This window comes from Chelonia mydas, chromosome 26, assembly GCF_015237465.2.
Source record: "Chelonia mydas isolate rCheMyd1 chromosome 26, rCheMyd1.pri.v2, whole genome shotgun sequence".
Lineage (NCBI taxonomy): Eukaryota > Metazoa > Chordata > Testudines > Cheloniidae > Chelonia > Chelonia mydas.
In genome coordinates, this window is record NC_057859.1 from 15,021,870 (window position 1) to 15,044,676 (window position 22,807).

At 62.0% G+C, this 22,807-nt stretch overlaps 1 protein-coding gene across 2 annotated transcripts in view; it reads right to left on the reverse strand.

Annotated features, from left to right (window-relative positions):
• Positions 1-22,807, reverse strand: part of GGCX (gamma-glutamyl carboxylase) — a 26,380-nt gene continuing 3,573 nt past the window's right edge. The window contains exons 1-15 of one of the 2 annotated variants that reach the window (XM_037886383.2): positions 20,972-21,159; positions 19,790-19,990; positions 17,598-17,756; positions 10,357-10,522; positions 8,938-9,016; positions 8,013-8,119; positions 6,914-7,077; positions 6,232-6,509; positions 5,176-5,307; positions 3,949-4,100; positions 3,323-3,492; positions 2,925-3,055; positions 2,481-2,628; positions 2,003-2,198; positions 1-1,045 (exon numbers count right to left, since the gene is read on the reverse strand). In XM_037886383.2, coding sequence (XP_037742311.1) covers positions 889-1,045; positions 2,003-2,198; positions 2,481-2,628; positions 2,925-3,055; positions 3,323-3,492; positions 3,949-4,100; positions 5,176-5,307; positions 6,232-6,509; positions 6,914-7,077; positions 8,013-8,119; positions 8,938-9,016; positions 10,357-10,522; positions 17,598-17,756; positions 19,790-19,990; positions 20,972-20,999 — 2,268 coding nt within the window. In that variant the 5' untranslated portion in view covers positions 21,000-21,159 and the 3' untranslated portion in view covers positions 1-888. Of the gene's footprint in view, positions 1,046-2,002; positions 2,199-2,480; positions 2,629-2,924; positions 3,056-3,322; positions 3,493-3,948; positions 4,101-5,175; positions 5,308-6,231; positions 6,510-6,913; positions 7,078-8,012; positions 8,120-8,937; positions 9,017-10,356; positions 10,523-17,597; positions 17,757-19,789; positions 19,991-20,971; positions 21,160-22,807 lie in introns of those variants that run through there. The other variant, XM_043536248.1, reaches the window with a different exon arrangement.

The window sequence follows — 22,807 nt, forward strand, 5'->3', positions numbered from 1 at the left end:
CCCAACAGCTCTGGTACTGCGGGGAAACTGACGCACCCAGACAGGGCAACTTTCCAGCAGAGCGGGACCCACATCCTGTGCTCCAACCCCCCCCCCACGCAAACTCTTTGGCAGGGGAGGGAGAGTCAGTGTGGAGGGGATGCTGGGCTGCCGCTAACCCCATCCCACAGGCAGTGCACAGGAAACAGCCCCAGGCTTAGAAACAAGGCGTTTTATTGGGAGAAAAGGGTTAAGACCATTGAGACAGAAGCCTTCCCCCCACCCCCAGTGATCAGACAGCAGCCCCGCCTGCCGAATGACCCCAACCTGGCCAGCCCCCCCACGAGGTAGTCAGTGTTGGGCAAGTCTGTCCCCAGCACCACAATGAGTCCATGGTAGATCCAGGCATGGCACCCAGGAGTCCTGACCTCAGACCCCTCCTCTAACCACTCGACTCCCCTTCCCTCCCAGAGCTGGGGAGAAAACCCAGGAGTCCTGGCTCCGAGCCCCGTGCTCTACCCACCCACCCGTTCACACACTTCTCCCCCGTATTGCTGGCAGTAGGTGCTGCCACAGAGCCAGGCTGTGGGGCGATTCCCTGCCACCCAAGCTCGGTTTCTCCCTGGGGCAGACAGCCTGGCCGAGCCGTGGGCAGCGTGGGGCTCAGGCTGTGTGCGCTGTGGGCCCAGGCCTGACGCTCACCAGGGGCTCAGGCTGTGAGCAGGGGCCTCGTGGCCCATTCCCAGCCCTGCTCATCCCTCTTGCATGAGCACTGCTCCCTATCAGCCCTGCAGAAGCGGGAGGACCTGAGGACGTGCGCCTATCCCAGGGTGCATTGGGCCATCAAGCTGAGGTTGGGGGGGAGGGGATCCCTTGTCTGCAATGTGTCCTTGCGCCATCCCCCCAGGGTCAGAGCTCAGCCCGCTCTGGCTCCTTCTGCACCCCCTCTGCCCCTGCCACGCCCGCCTCCGGCTGCATGTTGGCATAGGCCACCTCCCGCGCCAGCTGCTCCAGGGACGGGCGCCCCAGCGCCAGGTTCCTGAGCGAAATCCAGGTCATCAGGAAGCTGTGAGGGGAAGAGAAAGAGCAAGGGCTGGAGATGTGCCCAGAGGGGCATCTGCGGGGTGTTCGGCTCAGAGGGGGGTGGTTCATGTTGCTGGGGTAGAGGGAGCAGGGAAGGCCTGGCAGCTAGGGTGTCATGGCTTGTGCGAAGGGGGCCTGGCCCGTGGCTGGGAGGAGATGGGTGCAGTGGTAGGGGCTGGTCATGTGATGGGGGGGCGGGGGCAGGGTACAGCGGTGAGGTGCTCGCCCTTGACTGTGAGGAGGTGGGTGCAGTGGCAGAACTGTGGCCGGGGAGGTCTGGCGGGGGTGAGGTTCGGCAGCGGGGCACTGGCGGTGGGGGGCTGGCACATCGAGGGGGGGCGGTACGGAGGCAGGGGGCTAGCAGCGGGGGGGAGGTTCGGGGGGCGGTACGGCGGCGGGGGGGAGGTTTGGCGGTGGGGGGCTGGCACGTCGAGGGGGGGCGGTACGGAGGCAGGGGGCTAGCAGCGGGGGGGGAGGTTCGGGGGCCGGTACGGTGGCGGGGGGAGGTTCGGCGGTGGGGGGGCTGGCACATCGAGGGGGGGGGCAGTACGGAGGCGGGGGGAAGGTTCGGGGGGCGGTACGGCGGCAGGGGGGAGGTTCGGCAGTGGGGGGCTGGCATGTCGAGGGGGGGCGGTACGGCGGCGGGGGGGCTGGCACGGCGGGGGGGGGCGGTACGGAGGCGGGGGGAAGGTTCGGGGGGCGGTACGGCAGCGGGGGGGAGGTTTGGCAGTGGGGGGCTGGCGCGTCGAGGGGGGGCGGTACGGCGGCGGGGGGCTAGCAGCGGGGGGAGGTTCGGGGGGCGGTACGGTGGCAGGGGGGAGGTTCAGCGGTGGGGGGGCTGGCACGTCGAGGGGGGGCGGTACGGCGGCGGGGGGGCGGTATGGCGGCGGGGGGGGGCGGTACGGCGGCGGGGGGGGCTGGCGTGTGACCGGGCACTCACCTCCGGCGGAAGAGGAAGTACTTCCTGGCTGCGAAGCGCTGCAGCCGCGCCCCGAGCGTGGCATTTCGCCGTCTCTGCAGCTCCTCCAGTCGCTGCTGGCGTCGCACGAATGCCTGGACGACGGGGTCCGGCTGCATGGTGTCCCCCAGGGCGCCATCGAGGATGGGCTGCAGCTCTGGGGGCAGGGGCTCCGTCTCTGCACCAGGGGGGCCAGGCATGAGATGGCGTCTCACCCCCAGGGGCCCATACGTCACAGGGAAGAGAGACGCCCGGGGAGTCCCGTGGCAGGAATACCGGCCCCTCCTGCCCGCCTGGCAGGGACACGTTCACTGGCGCGCAGCGGGAGGGATCTCCACCCGCTACGCCCCCCCAGCAGGGCTCCAGGGGATCTGGGCCAAGGGGGCAGTGCCGGTCCCAGGGGCCAGGAGCCAGTCCCAGGGGCCAGGAGCCCCCAGCTAGCAGGGCCCCAGAAACTCACCGCTGCCGTTCTGCACCTTGTCCCGCAGCTCCTGCAGCTCGGTCAGGTTCCGCTCCAGGGCCACGTCCGTGGTGTTGACGTAAACGTACATGTAGCAGGAGGGCTCTGGCGACACCGTGTGCACCTTGTGGTACTCGCCTGGGGGCAGCTGGGACACGGGGCGGGGGGTCAGCAAGTGGCAGCAGGCCAAGTGGGCTGAGAACCAGCCAACTCTCTGCCCCCACCCAGAGACATGCTGAGCCAGAACACAGCTCCCAGCTTGCGGGGGGAGGATCCCCCTTCCCCAGATCTGAGGCCAGAACCCTCAGGCCCAGTTCCCGTGGCCCCCCCAGCATGTCTAGCAGACCTGGGCTGAGAACCAACCAGCCACCCTCCATGGCTCTCCTCCTGCCAGGCAGGGACACGGGCTGGGATCCACGTCCATCCCCTGAGCCCAGCCCTCACCTGCATCCTGTCCCCTTCCTGCAGCGTGTAGTTCCTCTGCTCCTTGACGATCTCTACCACGACCTCCCCCTTCAGCAACTGCAGGCTCGTGTTGCCCAGGTCCTCACTCACAAAGTTCTCCAGGTGCAGGCCTGGGAGGGTCGAAGGGGACATGAAGGATGGTGAGCACAGCCCCACTGGGACCCACCCCCACACCCGTGACCCACACTGGCAGCAGCTCCTCAGGAGAGGCTAACAGCCTCCTTCAGCCCCCCGGCAATGGAGCAGCTCCTTGAGGTCAGGCTGCAGTGGCTGAGGTTTGTGCTCTGAAGGTGCCGGGTTGTAGCCCTGCTGATGAGCCAGGAGGGTTGTTCTGTTAGTAACAGGAGCCCCCCAGAGAACGGGCTGCGGGCAGGTACCTGGGAAATCAGCGATGAAAACCACCTCAGTCTGGTTGTCCAGCGAGCTCTCGATATCCTGCAGCTTCGCCCTCCAGGGGGACAGGTCGACCAGCAGCGGCTTGAGCCACGGAGTGTGGCGGAAGGGAGACCACTCGGCCCGCACGATGTCCACCTGTGGGTCGAAGAGCCTGGCCGGCAAGCGGGACCCGGTGAGCGTGCCAGGGGCTGGGCTAGCAGGATGCTCTGGCACCCAGCTCCCCGCCTGGTTTGTCTCCCCTGGGGCAGCAGGCAGCGCTGGCTGCCAGGCAGCAGACTGCAGCCGGCCCCGGGGTCATCGCAGGCCAGAAGGGGCATCAAGTCCCTGAAGTGCCAACTGCCGGTCTTGGTCTGTGATGGGACCCAGCACACCCTGTGCTGGGGCATGGCAACGCCACAGCCTCCCGCCCCAATATACACACAGTCCTTCTGTGCAGTGCTACCCAGCAGCCCCTCCCTCTGCTCCGTCCTCGCCCTCATGGAGGGCAGCCAAAGGCGGGCGTGGGGCTGGCTGGGTCCACGTGTGTGTGATGCTGAGCCAGCGCAGGCAGGCAGGACCCCAGCAGCGGCTGTGTGCTGCCCAAGCTGCCCTGGGCCCCCGCACTTGCCTCTGCTGGAAGCGGTCGTTGATGGAGACCCAGACGTCAAAGTAGATCTCGGGCTGCGAGACGTTGTAGTTGAGTAGCAGCTGGCTCAGGCAGGCGGCGTACTGCTTCAGCATGTCAGCGTGGTCCTTCCAGCGTCGGCTCTGCGTGAACACCTGCCGGACACGTGTGAGCCCGGCGCCAGACGCCCAGCCCTGGGGAGCCCCGGGGCCATCCCCACCCCCCCAAGTCCCGGGAGCCTGAGGGCACAGGGAGGGGCTCAAGAGATTTCCATCCCCACGAGCTTCTGCCTCTGAGCCGGCAGCCTTTCAGGGCTGAGTCAGCTCTGACCTCCCTGTGCCATGGGTTCAGAGGGAGGCCAGGCCTCTGTGTAAGGCACAGGGTTGTGGGTTAGGACTCCTGGGTCCCAGCTCTGCGGCTGACTCCCTGGGGAAGTTTGGGCGAGTCCCTTCCCTGCTCAGTGCCTCAGTTTCCCCACTTGTAACAGGGGCAGGGAAATTCAGTCATGTCTGCGAGGCTCAGGCAGACCAGCAGAGAAGGCAGATCATCTGCCGAGGGACAGAGTCATGCCTGAGCACAGGACTGGGAGAACCCCAGCAGAGACCCTCCCCCAGGCCTGAATCCCACATTTCACGCCATGGGAATTTAAACAAACCAATAACCCCCCCTTTTGACTCCCAGCCCCAGATACAGTTGCATCCCAGCCAGGGGGCTCCGGCTGGGACACAAAGGGAGGGAACCACACACCGATAAGCAGAGTTTGGGGAAGATGAGTCAGCAGGACTCCTGGGTTCTATCTAGGGCTTGGGGAAGGGACTGGAGTCTGGTGAGTTAGACTGGGGGGTGGGAGGCACTGGGAGCCAGGACTCCTAGGTTCTAGCCCTGGCTCTGTAACAGATTTCCTCTGTGACCTTCAGTCAAAAACCTCCCCACGCCTCAGTTTCCCCATCCATATAACAGGGATGGCCTGGTCCCGCCTTTGCTTAGTGTCCTGAGACCCTCAGATAGGAGCCCCATTGTCTATGCTAATTAATATTGTTAATGACCATTAATGTCCACCTTCTCTGGGGCACCAAACACAGCCAGGCCACGGTGAGGGCGCCGGACACAGGTGGCCAGACTGATTGTCCAGTCCCCTTCGCGGCGCAGAGCAGGAAACTGAGACAGGGAGTGGCGGCAATAGAACCCAGGGGTCCTGGCTCCGCCCCAGAGCGCGGCAGGGTCACTTACCCCGGGGTTGAGGTAGCCCAGCTCCCCGGTCACACCATCCCGGTAGGTGATCTTTACGTGCTGGTGGGAGCGGGAATGGACCATCATGTCCCACGAGTAGCCGTACAGTCCATTGGTCCAGTTGTTGTAGCCCTGGGGGGAAGCATGGGGGATCAGGAGCACGCTGGGGGGATGCATCGGGGATCCCCCTAACCCAGCATCCGATGGGGTTCAAGCCGCTCTCCCAGGGAGCTGGTTTGTGCTGTTTTGCTGCCCCCTGCTGGGCAGTCGGGGATATGGCTGCTGTGGTGCAGCTACCATGGGCGCCCCACTGGGTCTGTGCAGCTCGCATGGGCCACTGGTCACCGGGCGGGGGGCCCAGCCATCGTGGACACCCAGCTCCTAGGGGAAGTCACCCAGCTGGGGAGGGCGCAGGCTGACCTGCCACAAAGCATCAGCCAGGGCTACATGGTGGGGAAGCATAATCGCTGCCAGGCCAGGGGTCTCGGCTTGTCCCCCCCGGCTGAGCATGCCCCTGGAGGAGCAGCACCCCAGCACCCACTGCCCCTGTTCCCTGTGTGCTCCCAGCGTTGCCCTCCACTAGCCCCCAGCTCTTCCTCTCTGGGGGGCCCATACCCTCCCCTCCCCTCCCCACAGCAGTCCCCAGAGCCCTGTGTTGCGTGGGGGCTCCTATCCCGTCCCCTCCCCACAGCAGTCCCCAGAGCCCTGGGCTGCGTGGGGGCTCCTACCTCCGTCCCCTCCCCACAGCAGTCCCCAGAGCCCTAGGGTGTTGGGGGCTCCTACCCCGTCCCCTCCCCACAGTGGTCCCCAGAGCCCTGGGCTGCGTGGGGGCTCCTACCTCCGTCCCCTCCCCACAGCAGTCCCCAGAGCCCTGGGGTGTGGGGGCTCCTACCCCGTCCCCTCCCCACAGTGGTCCCCAGAGCCCTGGGCTGCGTGGGGGCTCCTACCTCCGTCCCCTCCCCACAGCAGTCCCCAGAGCCCTGGGGTGTGGGGGCTCCTACCCCGTCCCCTCCGCACAGCGGTCCCCAGAGCCCTGGGCTGCGTGGGGGCTCCTACCTGGGTGATGAAGTGGGAGTAGGGCAGGAAGAACTGCTCCAGCACGTACAGCACGGTGAAGAGGGCCCCCAGCTTCTGGCGCAGCCCTGGCCCTCGTTCCCCCCTGCCTCGGCCCTTGCGCTCAGGCCCCCCGTACACACATGCCTCGCTGGGCTGCGGTGGCTCCAAGGAGGGCAGGAGCCTTCGGAGGCAGGCCGGGAACCTGGCACCCAGGCGGCGCGGCCAGTCCGGGGAGCAGAACAAGGGGCTGGTGGCAAGCATGGTGTAGGAGAACATGCCTGTGGGGAGAACCGAGACGTCAGCCAGGGAGCTCCCCTCCCCTCGTGCAAGGCCAGGGGCAACGGCTGGGCAGGGCACTTGGGCTGGACTGGAGGGGTTAGAGCAGGGGGCCAGGACTCCTGGGTTCTATCCCCAGTGCTGGGGGGGGTGTCGAGTGAGTTAGAGGGCAGGGCTGGGACTCCTGGGTTCTCTCCCCAGTGCTGGGGGGTGTTGAGTGAGTTAGAGGGCGGAGCTGGGGCCAGGACTCCTGGGTTCTCTCCCCAGTGCTGGGAGGGGAGAGGGGTCAAGTGGGTTAGAGCAGGGGGGACTGGGGCCAGGACTCCTGGGTTCTCTCCCCAGTGCTGGGAGGGGGATGTGGGCATCGGGGGATGGAGAGCAGGACTCCTGGGTTCCATCCCCACACCAATGCTGAAGAGCTGTGAGTTCATGCAGTGGAAGTAGGAAACGAAGACGAGCGCCGCTGGGCGGGTGGTGTCGAAGAACAGCAGGTAACCAGCCGTCAGGTCCAGCACCAGGCCCCCACCATGCACCACCAGCAGGTTGGTCATCTCCTCTGACAGCACCAGCCTGGGGAGCACGCCGAAGGTGAGACCCACCCTCTGCCCCGACTAGGGAGCCTTCTTCCCTGCAGCCGCCCGCAGGTCGCCTGCCCCCCTCCCTGGACCGCCTGTGTTCTCCACCCCATGGCAGCACCAAGCCCCGTATCCGAGCAGCCCCTGGGGATGCAGGGCTGGTCATGCCATAGCCCCTCGATGGCACTGACCGGTGGCGGCTGGGGGGCGATGGCTGCCCTGGCTGGGCTAGAGAGGGAAATACAGGCCCCAGCCCTCGCACACACAGCACCAAACCCCCCAGCCTCCACCCCATCCTGAACTTCCACGGCCCCTTCCCTCTCCCTATGTCCCCTTCACTTTGTTACAGTCCCAGTCCCCAGCCCGGGTCTGCCTGGTCCCATTTAGATCCCAGCCCTGAGCCTTCAGGACCCCAGATCTCGGAGGTTGGGGCAGATTGTCCTGCGTTTGTACCCTTGGTGCAAAGACTTGGGGGGCATCCATCTCCCAATTCTCCCCACCACCATGGTCTGCCCAGCATGGCAGGGGTCCAGCATACAGGAGGGCCATGCCCGGCGACACAGGGGAGTCAGACATTAGTCCCATGTCACCCAGTGCCAGTAAGTGACCCCCTCCCGTCCAAAGCATGGGGCACAAAGCAAACCCAGAGGAGCCAGCCCGCCTCCCTTGGTGTCAGACGGGGAATTTCAGGGCAGGGGCCTGTTTTGTTCCTGTGCAGGTGACTTGGTGTGAGCCCATGTGTTTCATGTGTGAGCTCCCAGTTCAGGCCGAGTTGTGGAAGGGAGGATGGGGGTCCCCGTGCAGACACTGGCCAAGCTGGGCGATCAGTGTTAGTGACTGGCCAACTGCTCCCAGTGCCAATGTCTGCCGTGGCAGCACCCCAGGGGGACGCTGAACCCCCGGGGCAGCCCCCGTCACCCCAACACTCACTTGAAGGGGTCGAAGAGCCAGTGGCGGGACAGCGACCCCATGGAGTAGCCTTCCACCCAGTCAGCATCCAGCTTCTTGATGCCCGCGATGAAGTAGACGATGAAGATCTAGGTGACACAAAGCTCCTGTGACGAACCCCAGCCAGCGCCGGGTCTGTCCAGTGCCTGGCCCCGGGGCCCCGCCGCTCGGTGCCAGCCAGCACAAGGCATAAAGCGACACCCGATGAGCGCCGGCCCTGGGAGCTCAGAGAAGGGCCCCATTTACAGGTGAGGGGGATAATCTCTGCCTGCACCTATGTTACCAGGGCCTCAGAGCACCTCAGTATTGTTATCCCTCCCCCACAGGTGGGGAAACTGAGGCAGAGAGGGGACGGGATGGGCCCAAGGTCTCAGTGAGTCAACAGAAAAGGTGGAAAGAGAACCCAGGAGTCCTGGCTCCCAGCCTGCCCCGCTCTAACCCACTAGACCCCACTCCCCTCCCAGAGCTGGGGAGAGAACCCAGGAGTCCTGGCTCCCAGCCCCCGTACCCAGGCCATCCGCTCTCCCAATCCATCACAGAACACTGAGGTTTTGGGGGGTGACTCCTGCTGCCCTCACCCCCCCGGGGCAGTGACGTGCTCTGTGCGCTGCTGCCCCTAGTGGCCAGCCCAAGGGACTGCACCAGCATTCTCCGCCCCTTCAGCAGCAGGGCCAGGGCCCCCGGCCGAGACTCCAGATGTAAGGCGCCCATTTCCCCAGCCCGGCCGCACCCCAGCAGGGGTCCTGACCGACACCCAGGGCGGAGGGCATTGCTGGGAGTCCCCTCCGGGCTGCCAGGACACAACGACAGAGGGGCCGGGGCAGTGCTCCCCTGCAGGGCAGAGCGAGGCAGCGTGGGTGTGGGGAGGCTGCCCCCCGCAGCACCCATGGGCACCCCCTGCCCGTACCTGCATGCGCAGCACTGTGTAGTTCCACAGGGGCACGTGGGCGTTCCTCTTCCGTGGGTCCCTGAGCCCATCGATGGACCTGGGGGAAGGAGCCGCTCTGTCAGGGCGCGGCCGGCCCAGCACGGCGAGCGAGGGGGCTCCGCCAGGGCGGCGAGCGGTGCAGCCAAGGCTGCCCCACCGCGCGCCCCATGGTAGTTATGCCACGGCCTAGCTAGTGCAGGCTGGGCAGCGGCCCCCAGCTGGGCTACCGGGGAAGCGCTCCGGCCCCCTCCCCAGCAGCTCCTCACCCATGGCTCCAGGACTGCTCCCGGCAGCTCTGCCAGCCCTGCCTGGCCTGTGCTATCCAGGGTCAGACTATCTGAGCACAATGGTCCCGTCTGGCCCGGGGACCTGGCTCTGCTGCAGGTCAGGTGCCATTTCTAGGATAGGGAAGCAGAGTCCGTAAGTGCCTGGCGCAGACAGTGATGTAGAAGGGCCCAGGTGTCAGGAGCTTTGCAAGGGCTGGGGATGTGGGGCTGGGCTAGGTTTAATCGGGGAGCTGCGACCACACTTCCAAGGGGGGTAGGTTTATTTGTGACAACGCGGCTTAGCCACACGACTGGGCAATGCAAAGCAGATGCAGCTGATGCTCAGACTGCAAGGTTTCCCCTGGGCAGAATGGGGAGTTCAGGTATAAAGATTTGCAGCCCGATCCCTATTGACCCGTCATGCAGCTCCAGAAGAGGGGCACCAATGTGACCCCGGAGTGACACAGCGGTGCCTCGCCCTTGGGCTCTGCCCGGCCCTTAGCGTGCGGCTTGGCTCCCAGAAGCTGAGCCCCAGGCCTGCTCGCGACGTGTATTCGGCAGTAGCCTGGCAGATCTCCGTACTGCTGTCGGGCAGTCTGCGGCTGGAGGAACCTGGTTCGGTTTTGCAGGCGGCTACTTTACCTCACCGCGCCATTGCGCACGAGGCGGATCATGGAGACTCTCACGCGTGACAGAGCTACCAGTGTGAGGGCGTCTCGGCAGGGCTCCTGCACTGGGAAATGCAGCCTCCGTCCCAGCCAGCCCGCACGCCACGTGAACAGAACGGCTCTGTGTGCCCACAGCCTGCACTGGGCGCTGCGCCAAGATGGAGCCCGTCTCATTCTCCAGGAGGGGAAAGAGCCTTTGGAACTTTGAAGGGCCCCCCCCTTCAGGTACCAGGGCCCCTGGGGCCTTGCCACACCTCTGGCTGGAGGGACAGAGCCAGGCCGCCTGGCCCCCGACTCTGGGTTCAGCTGGGTCCCAGCCAGGGCCCCCACGATCAGCAGCAGTGTCAGCGCCCAGCAGGCAGGCAGGGTCCTGGGCGTGGCCAGGGGCCGAGTTGGGGATCCGAGGGGAGAAAGGGCCGAGTCCGAGCCAGTTTCAAGAGCGCCGACCCCCAGCCCCACCCTACCAGTAGCGGTTGGCGTCCATGAGGGTGAGCTGGAAGCCGAGGAGGCCGTAGAGGTAGGAGTGGTTGTTCCAGGCCGTCTTGTCCAACAAGAAGACGTACCAATAGGGCAGCATGAAGAGCAGGCAGCTCAGCCGGTAGCAGCAGCCCAGCATGATCCCCAGGGCACCTGGGACGAGCAGGAGGGATTCAGCAGGGGCCAGGGATCTCCCCTCCCTCCCCGGGGCTCCCCAGCCTGGACCCCATGCTGCCAGCACCATCCTGCTGGCCATGGCTCTGAGCCTGGCCCGCAAGGGGCCTGGACCAGCCTGGGGGGCAGGATAGGGCAGAGGGCCACCAGCTAGCAGAGCAGCCCTGGCATGGCTGTGTCTGGGATGGTCCTGGCAAGCCCCCTGCCCCCAAATGGGGCGTGAGCCCCAATCTTAAACCGGTCAGGGCCCCTCAGACACTGCACCCCCCAATCTCCCCCACCCAGCTTCCGGCCCTCTGATCTCCCCAATCTCCCCAGCCCAGCCCAGCCCGTGACCCCCTGATCCATCCCAACCTCCCCCAGTCCCCCCGATCCCCCCAGCCCAGCCCATGACCCTCTGATCCCTCAGTACCGCCCTGTGACGCTCTGTACTTCGGGGAAACACCCTACACCCCCAGGTTCATCTTTGTAACATGATTGTGTGGGATCCCATGCAAAGTTTGTCATCTCGGGTGTCTTCGGAAGGCTCATGATGCACTGAGCATGGTTGTTCTAGTCATGTGACAGTGATTGTTGCAGTAATGTTATAGTAAGGTTATAATTTCATGTATATAGTTATGTGGCTGAAAACGTGTCCTCATGGCTTAAAGCCAGCCCATGCAAAAACTCTCCAAGAGCAGAGAGGCAGTTCACACCTCATCAGGGCAGGTATGGGACAAACCCAGCCCAGCCTCACAGGGACAAAGGACACTGGTTTAGGCAGCAACAAAAGGATCTATTAGACCCTTGAGTGAGTCACCCTCTTCCTCTGGGCAGTCTGGGACTGCGATGAGGTAATGCTCGCCTGACTCTGAAGTGGGGGGGGTGGGGGGAAGCAAAGCCTGGAAGAAAGAAAGGACGTGATAAAAGGGAGAGACGTTTGCCCTGCTCCCTCTCTCCCACCTACAGCTACAGACACCACTACCAAGTGACTGAAGCGCTGATCAAAGGGGAGAGCCTGGCTGAAGAGCAACCAGGCAGCCTGTGGTGAGAAGCACCCGAGTTTGTAAGGACACTGGAAGTGTTAAGATCAGCTTAGAATGCGTTTTGCTTTCATTTCATTTGACCAAATCTGACTTCTTGTGCTTTGACTTATAATCACTTAAATCTACCTTTATAGTTAATAAATCTGTTTCTTCGACCTGAAGCAGTGCATTTGGTTTGCAGTGTGTCAGAGACTCCCCTTGGGAGAACAAGCCTAGTACATATAAATTTCTTTGTTAAACTGACAAACCTATATAAGCTTGCAGCGTCAGGCAGGCATAACTGGACACTGCAAGACGGAGGTTCCCAGGGTTGTGTCTGGGACCGGAGATATTGGCTAGTGTCATTCGGTTGCAAGTAGCTGGGAGCCCCTTACATGGCAGAGGCTGAGAGCGACCAGCCCAGGAGTGGGGGTTCTCCCAGCAGAGCAGGGTAAGGCTGGCTCCCAGAGTCAAGGACTGGGGGACCTAGCAAATCACCGCTCCGGATAACACCAGAGGGGAACATCGCAGTGGCGCAGCGAGCAGGGTATATGTGCAGCTTGTTACTCCAAGTGAAGTTCACACTTTAAGCACTGATATTTGTGATTTTAAGTGAGTCTGAAGTGCAGTGGCTAAGAACAGTCAGGAGGAGGTCACAGTTTGTTATTTTCTGTTTGCTTATTTCAGGAAAGGGAAATCGGGACAGAAAAGCAGGGAAATGAGCGAAAGCAGTGAAGCGATTGCGAAATTGGAGGTTTTTAGTCTGCAGAAAAGAGCAGGAGCCCCAGAGATTATTGCAACTGCAAGAACTAGAGATAAAGGAAAAAGAAAGAGGCGGCCAGAGAGGCGGCTGCTCACAGAAGGGCCATGGAAGTAAAAGAGAGAGAGAGAGAAAACAAACACCAGCTGGACCTGCTAGAGAAGCAGAACCAGGACCCCCGACTCCAACGACTCCCATCACTCCAAAAATCCACAGGTGGGAACACTTATGTCCTGCACACAATGAGGACGACGATATTACTGAATATCTGACTACCTTCGAAGGCTGTGTGTAATACATGAAATCCCTAATAAGAGAGTTCCTACCCTGATTGCAAAATTAACTGGTAACGCTCGAAATGTACTCAGTGGAATGCCTATTGAAGATGCTTTAGACGATTGTACATTTAAAGATACTGTTTTGCGAAGTTTTCAGATCTCCCCTGAAACATACGGAGTTAAATTTAGGAATCTTAAGGAGGATATTGGTATGGGGAATATGTAAACAAAATCAAAGATTTGTTGGGAAAATGGGTGAGGGGCAAGAAGGTGGCAAGTTTTGAGGGAATGTTGGATCTTGTTGCTCAAGAACATTTCCTAAGCGTATGTAAGGCTGATGTAAAGCAGTGTCTACAGCAGCAGTGGGCAAACTTTTTGGCCTGAGGGCCACATTGGGTTTCTGAAATTGTATGGAGGGCCGGTTAGGGGAGGCTGTGCCTCCCCAAACAGCCAGGCATGGCCTGGCTTCCACCCCCTATCCAACCCCCCCTTATCGCCCCCCAGAGTCCCTCGCTTAATACTCTTGCTTCTCGCCCCCCAGAGTCCCCCCCCAGGACTCCTGCCCCATCCAAGCCTCCTGTTCCCTGACAGCCCCCCAGGAACCCCTGCCCCATCCCGCCCCTGCTCTCTGTCCCCTGACCGCCCCCGGACCCCCCCCACCCCTAACTGCCTCCCACCACCCCTCTGCTTCCGCACTGCCCTCCCTCGGACCCCTGCCCCCATTCAACCACCCTGTTCCCCGACCCCTATCCACACCCCCGCCCCCTGACCACCACCCCCAAACTCCCCTGCCCTCTATCCAACCCCCCTGCTCCTTGCCCCCTTACCATGCTGCCTGGAGCACCGGTGGCTGGCGGCGCGGCTGCACCAGGACAGGCAGCCATGCTGCGCAGCACAGAGCACTGGGTCAGGCTGGGGTCTGCAGCTCGCTGCCCCACAAGCTCGCAGCCCCACCGCCCCGAGCATTGCACCAGCAGCGCAGTGAGCTGAGGCTGCGTGGGAGGGGGAACAGCAGGGGAGGGGCCGGAGTCAAGCCTCCCAGGCCAGGAGCTCAGGGGCTGGGCAGGAGGGTCCCGCGGGCCAGATGTGGCCCGTGGGCTGTAGTTTGCCCACCTCTGGTCTATGGGACAAAGCTGTAAAGTCTGGAGGAGATGCCTTGTTTTGCTGATGCCTTTGAACAGACTCAGGCATCTACTGAGGGCAGGCCAGAGAAAGAGGGTTTAAAACTGGAGGGAGGGAGGATCCCATTTTGCCCTTGGGAAGAGAGAAGGGGGCTTGGAGCCTGAACGTTCCTTTACCCCAAAACATTCCTCCACTGGTAACTCCTATCCCAAACATCCTGTAAAAGCAGACGAGCCCAGAAGGTGCTATCCGTGTAATTCCACTGATCACCTGAGGAATAAACGCCCTGTGCTGGGCGGAAGCAGGCAACCAATAGCTCCTGTTAGTTCTGCTGCCCTCAACACTGAAACCGATCACGTTGGTTTTGTGAGGTTAGCCTCCCCAGAACCAGACATGGAGCATGTAACAGCTGCCCAAATTGATGGCAGGGAACACTTGGGGCAGAGGGATGCAGGGGCCCAGATCTCTCTGGTTAAGCAGGGTGTGGTCCCAAAGGCCAGTATGTTGCCTGGCCAAATGGCAGAGATTGTGGGGGAAGGCAAAAGCAGATTCCTTGTGCCACTAGCTAAAATCCATGTGGTTTGGGAAGGTTTGGAAAGTGTTCTGACTGGGGGGGTAATAGAACACCTCCTAGTCGACCTTTCTCCTGGGGAATGATTTTTTCCATGTAGCTCAGGTTAAAGTATTTGCCTGCAGCAGGAGGGAGTATTATGCTGGGACCCTCGAGGGAAAGGGGAAGGTCTCAGGAACTGCTGAGAGAATGGAGGGAGTCTCCTTGATTCTTCGGCAGCAGGGGGAAGCCACATACTTCCAGGTGGGAGGGTGGTTGAGACCAATCTCTGCACTGCAGCTGGAGGCAACACCACCTCAGGAAGGGATGGGGGTTTGATGCCTGCCAGGGAGAGAACTGTCCAGGTTGTTAGCTGCCAGCAAATTTCAGCTGAACCAGAGACAGACCCAGCTCTAGGGAGCAGAGAGAAATGTGTCCCAGAGAGCCTGGAGAAGGGGCAGGGAATCTCAGAAACCACTGAGGTGGGTGAGGATTCCTGTGATTCTGTAACACAGGGAAGCAGGGTGCTTCCAAGTATGGGAGGGGCTGAGACAAGCTCCTTTCCAGCAGAAGGCAACATGCCCTCAGGCGCAGGGGCAGGAGAGGGGTTGTCAGTGATTAAGGAAACTGTCCCAGTTGTTAGCTGGCAGGGTTCTGCAGCTGAACAAAAGATAGAACCCTTCCCAGGGAGCACAGAGAAATGTGTCTTGGGAGGGGGCCCAGAGGAGGAAACGGAGGAAGGAACAGTGGGGGTACAGGAATGTCTCCATCCTGGTCACTTGGGGCAGGATGCCCAGGACACTAGCAGGATGGCTGGGTCAGCATCTGTGCACCCAGGCATTCAGCCCATGACCCAGGTTTTGAGAGGGATTTGTGTAACTGACCTCCTGGAGGGGAGCAGTCACACAGCTGACTTCTCAGGGACAGAGAAAGGGGTGGCGGAGGGCACCCCAATCCAGGTTCCAATTTTTCAGGATGCTATTCCTGATAACTGTTTGGAAAGTAACTGTGTCTCTTTACATCAAGATGCAGCTCCAAACGCCTGTGACAGCAGAGGAGTTGAGACCAGGAAATTGCCAGGTGGTCGTCTATCAGAATACAGATGATCTAACGCTCTGGGGGGGAGGGGGTGTCCCCCAGGCGGGTGAGACACATGGAGCAGTTATGGAAAAGGTGCTGGGGAAAGGTGCATCTGATCAAAGGATAAACACACTTATCCCACAGAGCAGGGATCACAGCCCTCTCGGGGGCAGGGAAGGATTCAGTGCAGGGAGTGGGAAACACAGTGTAACCCCAAAAGGGAGCTAGATTTCCTCCATATATACAGCCCTGTGGTTGGGAGACCGCTCCCCAAAGGGCCAGCCAATGTGCAGGATCCCCCTGGACCCCTACCTTGCCAGACCCCGAGATATCAAAAAGCCAGAAACATGATTAAATTAAGAGCCCACACAAAGGGGAACGCTGGAGGGAAGGAAAAGCCAGTGACTGATTACATGGAAGAGAGTCAAAGGACACCATGGGTAATGAACAAACTGACCTCAAACTACACTAACTGAACAGAGAGCGTGGTATCATAAAGATATTTGTATACACCCATTTTGGTATTAATGTTAAGTTTTGGGGATAAGAATTTCGACACGGATGTGAAACCTTATGATAATGCTACTTTTCAATTAATACCTGTAAACAGGTTTAAAGCTTATCACGGCAGAGAAACCATAAAAAACCTGGTTTGCTGTGTGTGAATGGGGAAACTGAGGCACGCTGCCTCATGGTCTTAATGGCTGGATGCCAAGAGAATTATAACACAAACTGCCTTTGACCTAGTCAGTGACTAACCCTCTTGCAGTAAACTAAGAGGGGAGGTGTGACGTTCTGTACCTCAGGGGAACACCCTACACCCCCATGGGGGGAGGGATAGCTCAGTGGTTTGAGCATTGCCCTGCTAAACCCAGGGTTGTGAGTTCTATCCTTGAGGGGGCCACTTAGGGATCTGGGGCAAAAAGTGGGGATTGGTCCTGCTTTGAGCAGGGGGTTGGACTCGCTGACCTCCTGACGTCCCTTCCCACCCTGATAGATTATGATTCTAATCTTTGTAACATGATTGTGTGGGATCCAATGCAAAGTTTGTCATGTCGGGTGTCTTCGGAAGGCTCATGATGCCCTGAGCATGGTTGTTCCAGTGATGTGACAGTGATTGTTACAATAATAAGAACGAGGAGTACTTGTGGCACCTTAGAGACTAACACATTTATTTGAGCATAAGCTTTCGTGGGCTACAGCCCACTTCATCGGATCTGTACTCCTCATTCTTTCTGCGGATACAGACTAACATGGATACCACTATGAACCCTGTTACAGTCATGTTATAGTAAGATTATAATTTCATGTATATAGTTATGCGGCTGAAAATGTATCCTCATGGCTTAAAGCCAGCCCATGCAAACACTCTCCAGTTCACAGCCCCCCCAGCCTAGCCTCACAGGAACAATGGACACTGGTTTAGGCAGCAACAAAAGAATCTGTTAGATGCTAGAGGGAGTCACCCCCTTCCTTTGGGCAGTTTGGGATTGTGATGAGGTAAAGCTCGCCTGACTCGGGGGGGGGGGGCGGGGGGGCAAAGCCAGGAGGAAAGAAAGGACATGATAAAAGGGTAAGATATTTTGCCCTGCTCCCTCTCTCCCACCTACAGCTACAGACACCACCACCAAGCGACTGAAGCGCTGATCAAAGGGGAGAGCCTGGCTGAAGAGCAACCAGGCAGCCTGTGGTGAGAAGCATCTAAGTTTGTAAGGACACTGGAAGTGTTAAGATCAGCTTAGAATGCGTTTTGCTTTCATTTCATTTGACCAAATTTAACTTCTTGTGCTTTGACTTATAATCACTTAAATCTACCTTTATAGTTAATAAATCTGTTTGTTGTTTCTACCTGAAGCAGTGCATTTGGTTTGCAGTGTGTCAGAGACTCCCCTTGAGAGAACAAGCCTGGTACATATCAATTTCTTTGTTAAACTGACAAACTCATATAAGCTTGCAGCATCCAGCGGGCACAACTGGACACTGCAAGACGGAGGTTTCCTAGGGTTGTGTCTGGCACCGGAGATATTGGCTAGTGTCATTCGGTTGCACAATCCAAGGAGCATCTTACGTGCCAGAGGCTGAGCGTGAGCAGCCCAGGAGTGGGGGTTCTCTCAGCAGAGCAGGATAAAGCTGGCTCCCAGAGTCAAGGATTGGAGAGACCTAGCAGATCACTGGTCTAGACAGCACCAGAGGGGAACGTCACACCCCCAGATTCTCCAGTTCCTCCAGCCCCCACCCAACCCTGGCCCCGTGCCCTCACCCAGCAGCATGACCGCGTAGAGCAGGTACATCCAGTCCAGCGGCAGGGGCTCCAGGAAGTTCACGAGCGGGAAGCGACAGACCTCCAGCCCATCCAGGTACTTGTGGTCCAGGTAGCTCAGGCCACGCTCCTGCGGGATGTCCAGGGCCATCAGCAACCCTGAGACACAGGTAGAGGCAGTGTCAGTCTTGGGGAGGGTCCCCCTGACCTCTGCTCGATCACTCATGTCCAGCCCAGAGCTAACTGGGCCCCCCAGGCTCGGCAAGTCCCAGAGGCAGAGCAGGGATTGCAGCCAGCAGCCCGTGCAGTTGGGCACTGCCCTGCTGCCCACCCAGCCCAGTCCGGGCACAGGACCCCGGTGATGAGGCAGCCACACAGAAGCTGCGCCGGGAGCCACCCCCACCCCACCAAGCACCCACCTGACGACAAACACCTGCATGAGGATCCTCCACTCAAACCCAACCCCCGTGGCTCAGTGCAGTGACCTGCCTGTCACAGGCAGGGAAACTGAGCCACAGCAAGGGGATGGGACTTGCCCGGGGCACCCCCAGGAGGCCAGGCATCCTGCCTCCCCACAGGGCTGATCTCACTGGCTGTAGCAGCGCAGCAGGGATCCTGCTGTCCCGCCCTGGGAGGAAGCCCCAGGTCTGGCCCAGAGAGCAGCTTGGAGATCCGGCCTCTGCAGGGAGCCTGCTAGTAACCCCGGGGTCCAGCACAGGCAGGGATCCAGTGGGGCCACTAAGGACCGGGAGAGACTGCCATAGGCAGCAGAAGCCATATCACGTGAACAGAGTGCTTGAGAAAGGTGCCAGGGTGAGGTGAAATGGACTTGCCCAGGGTAAGACAGCAGGGCTGGGCAGCAAACCCAGGAGTCCTGGCTACCAACTCCCCCACCCCACTCTAACCCACTTCCCTCCCAGAACTGGGGACAGAACCCAGGAGTCCTGGCTCCCAGCCCCCTCCCTAGCACCGTACTGGGACAGTGGGGTCAGCCCGGCTCTGAGAGGACAGCACCCTCAACTGAGCCCCCTTTTCCAAAAAGCTCTCCCATCCAAGTGCTGACCCAGCCTGTCCCTGCTTCACAGCATGACCCCAGGACCCTCCTTGTTGGAGTCCAGGAGCCCCCTCATAGGAGACCCACACCCCCACGGCAGGACATGGCCCCTTTGATCAGCATGGAGGGTTTAACCTCTTCCCCACCAGGCTTGTTGCAAACCACGCAGGATCCCTAGGCTGAGCCCTGGGGGTGGGGGGAAGATGCCTTGCACCGCCCCACCCTGGGATGGCTAGAGTCAGGGGGTTGGGGAGACCCCCAGTGTCCAAGCACTGGGGGGCCAGAGGGGAGGGCACCCCTCAGATCTCACTGGAAGCAGGGGTGTTGGAGGGAGAGAGCTGGGACCACCACATCCGCTCCTTCCTGATAACTGGGGCCTCCCCTGCACTCTGAGGCCAAAGTCCCTCCCCACCCCCACAAGCAGAGGACACTGACCCTAACCACATTGCAAAACCAGCCCTGCCCAGGGCTGGGAGCAGGGACTAGTCCCGCCCCCAATGGCCAGCAGAACCAGCTGGCAGCCAGACAATGGCAGGGCAGGGTGGGTGGGACGGGATGTGGGGAGGCTGTGGCTGGCTGGGGGGCGTCGAAGGTTCTGGATAGGACCTGCAGCAGCACCACGTAGGCCGTCAAACCGCACCCCAGTCAGTGGGGGCTGGGTAACCCAGTGATGGGTTCCTCTGTATGGATTGTGCTAAGCAGGGACAGTGCTGGGCCCGGAGACAGGCCAGGGGACGAGGGACTCCTGCACTTCTCTGCTCCTGGAGCCCCATGCAGCACGAGGAGCAGTGAGAGCAAAGTACCAGGACTCCTGGGTCCTCTTTCCGGCTCTGCTCTCCCTCTAGCTGTTCTGTGCCTCAATTTCCCTCCCACAAACAGGGAGAACAACACTGACCCACCTGGAGTGCCCCGAGATCGGGAGGCTGGGCTTGAGGGAAGGTGAATTCCTGCACCCAGAGAAGGGAAATAAACCGAGCACCAACTGCCTGAGCACTCAAGGGACTTTAGAGCCCCCAGGGGACACAGGACCCTGGACACTCAGAGCCGGCACTAATGATTTCTGAGGTGCCCTGTCGCCAGCCAGGCTCCCCAGAGGGGCAGGGATGCCAGGGGCATGTGCCCTGCCCAGAGCACTCACCGAACAGGAAGCGGAAGACGCCCAGGGAGGCCGGGTCCGTGGGTCTGTTGAGCAGGCAGACGAAGCGGTGCCAGCTGGACACATCAGCCCATTCAAAGCCCAGCAAGCGCTGAGCCCAACTGCTCCTCTGCTGGGTGGGCTCCGGCGCCCCGGCGCCATCGCGCTGCCGGCGGCCGGGCGAGGACTCTGCCAGCAGGGCAGCTGCAAACCAACCGGGAGAGTGGGGGTGCAGGGCCGGTCACTTCTTTATTCGGGGGGGGGGGGGTTCCTAGTGTCCTAGACAGCAGGATATCAGCTCACAGAGCCATAGCCCCCCGCCAGCCCAGCCAGCGCCCCCCACTCCCGACCCGCAGCCCCGCCGGCGCCCCCCACTCCCGACCCGCAGCCCCCCGCCAGCCCAGCCGGCGCCCCCCACTCCCGACCCGCAGCCCCCCGCCAGCCCAGCCGGCGCCCCCCACTCCCGACCCGCAGCCCCCCGCCAGCCCAGCCGGCGCCCCCCACTCCCGACCCGCAGCCCCCCACCGCCCCCCCCACTCCCGACCCACAGCCCCCCCCCAGCCCAGCCGGCGCCCCCCACTCCCGACCCGCAGCCTCCCGCCAGCCCAGCCGGCGCCCCCCACTCCCGACCCGCAGCCCCCCACCAGCCCAGCCGGCGCCCCCCACTCCCGACCCGCAGCCCCCCGCCAGCCCAGCAGGCGCCCCCCCACTCCCGACCCACAGCCCCCCCCACTCATGACCCGCAGCCCCCCGCCAGCCCAGCCGGCGCCCCCCACTCCCGACCCACCAGCCCCCCGCACTCCCGACCCCCAACCCCCCGCCAGCCCAGCCGGCGCCCCCCACTTCCGACCCGCAGCCCCCCACCGCCCCCCCCACTCCCGACCCACAGCCCCCCGCCAGCCCAGCCGGCGCCCCCCACTCCCGACCCCCAACCCCCCACTCCCGACCCGCCAGCCCCCCGCCGGCGCCCCCCACTCCCGACCCGCAGCCCCCCGCCAGCCCAGCCGGCGCCCCGCACTCCCGACCCGCCGGCCCCCCGCCTGACCCGCAGCCCGGCCCCGGGCAGGCTGAGAACCAGGCGGGACCCAGCACGCGGCTCCCTCCCGGGCCGGGCCCCTCTGCGCGGGGCGGGGGGGGCTGCAGCGCCGGGCGGGAACCCAGGAGTCCGGCTGCGAACCCCGGTACCTGCCGCGCGGCCCCGCTGCGGCTCCATCTCACGCGCGCTCCCCGCGCCCCGCCCCGGTTGCTAGGAGACGCTCCAGCGCGAGCCCCTCGGCCGCCGACACGTCACCCGCGAGGCGGCCGCAAAGCGCGGGGCGGGCGAGTGTCGCAAGCGCGGGGCGGGCCCTGGCGGCGCTTTCCGGCAGCCCCGGGGGCCGCTCTGGGGGTCTCCTCCCCAATCCCAGGCGTCCGGGGCCCCATCCAGCCCCGCCTCCTCCCGCTGCGGGGCCCCTCCCCCCGCGGGCCCTATCCCGGACGCCTGGGTCCTCCCGCTCCCAGACAGCCCCGCGCTCGGGGTCCTGGCGCCCCCGGGTCCCCCCACCCGGGACCTCTCCCCCGGGGGACCCGCAGCGCCCCCCAAGTGCTGCCCTGGGGCTCGTGCTACAGCCAGCAAAGAGGCTCCCCGCCTGCTGCAGCCCGTGGGCCCCCCCATGTATCGACCAGGCCCGGCCCCACCCTGCGGCCGGGGGCTGCGCCACGTGCGTCTCCGCGGCTGGCTCGGGCCCTGCTGCCCGCGCTAGGCGGGGCGAGCAGCCTGCGGAGAGGGGCAGGCTCGGGTCCCGGCCTCGTGCTGAGCCCTCCCGGCGGGGGCAGTGGGCCGCCGGCCGATCGCGGGTGGCCAGTCCGGGTTCAGAGCAGCGGCCCTGTTCGTCTGCCTCCGCGAAAAGCACAGGAGGACGCGGGGCACCTTGGAGACTAACACGTTGCTTTCGTGATGCATCCGATGAAGGGAGCTGTAGGCCAGGAAAGCTTACGCTCCAATAAATCTGTTAGTCTCTAAGGGGCCACGAGGCCGCCTGTTCTTTCTCCTGAGATAAGGAGACATTCGTTAGGAGTGGGGCGCTAATCAGATTGTCCCCCTGCTTCCGTGAAATGAATGTGGCAGCTTGGTTTGCTACAGGCACCGGGCAGAACTAGTGTGTGGGCTGGGGGAAGAACGGTCCTCCTTGGGGTCAGGAGGGCTGGTTCCGGTGGGGTATAGTGGTTAGGGCCGGGGGTGGCAGGAGTCAGGACTCCTGGGTTTTCCCAGCTCTGGGAGTGGGGTTCTATGCCTGGCTCTGGGAAGGGGGTGTGATCTATGGCTTTGAGCAGGGGATTGGGGGCTCAAACCTAATACAACCCTCCTGGGTTCTGTTCTTGACTCACTGTGTGACTCTGGCCTTTTCCCTCTTTGTGCCACAGTTTCCCCTGCTGTGGGCTGGGGGTCGATGAGACTGACCCCTCCTCTCAGGGAGGCAGGCAGGATGCCTTCATGTTGATAAATCTCATTGGGATCCCCTAGGAAAGGGCCAGGTACCAGCGCTGCTGCTTTGGGTCACGGATCATAGAATCATAGACTATCAGGGTTGGAAGGGACCTCGGGAGCTCATCGAGTCCAACCCCCCGCTCAAAGCAGGACCAATCTCCAGTTTTTGCCCCAGATCCCTAAATGGCCCCCTCAAGGGTTGAACTCACAACCCTGGGTTTAGCAGGCCAATGCTCAAACCACCGAGCTATGCCTCTCCCCCCACTGAGCTATTCCTCCCCCTCACAGAGTCATAAACCAGCACACTTTAATAGTGACAATTACCCAGGGCTGGGAAGCTGTAAACAGAGACTGCTGGGGCTGCGGCCTGCAGAACCACCAATCACGTCTCCCTCCCACCCAACTGCGTTTCTCATCTGCCACGGAAGCTGCATTTCCATCCTGCCAGCGACACGGCCTGGTCTTCGCTTCACTCCCCAGCCCTGTACAAACCCCAACACCTTTTGCTCCCACTGCAGAGCCCGGCTGGTTCATCATTCTCTTCCACTCTGAAG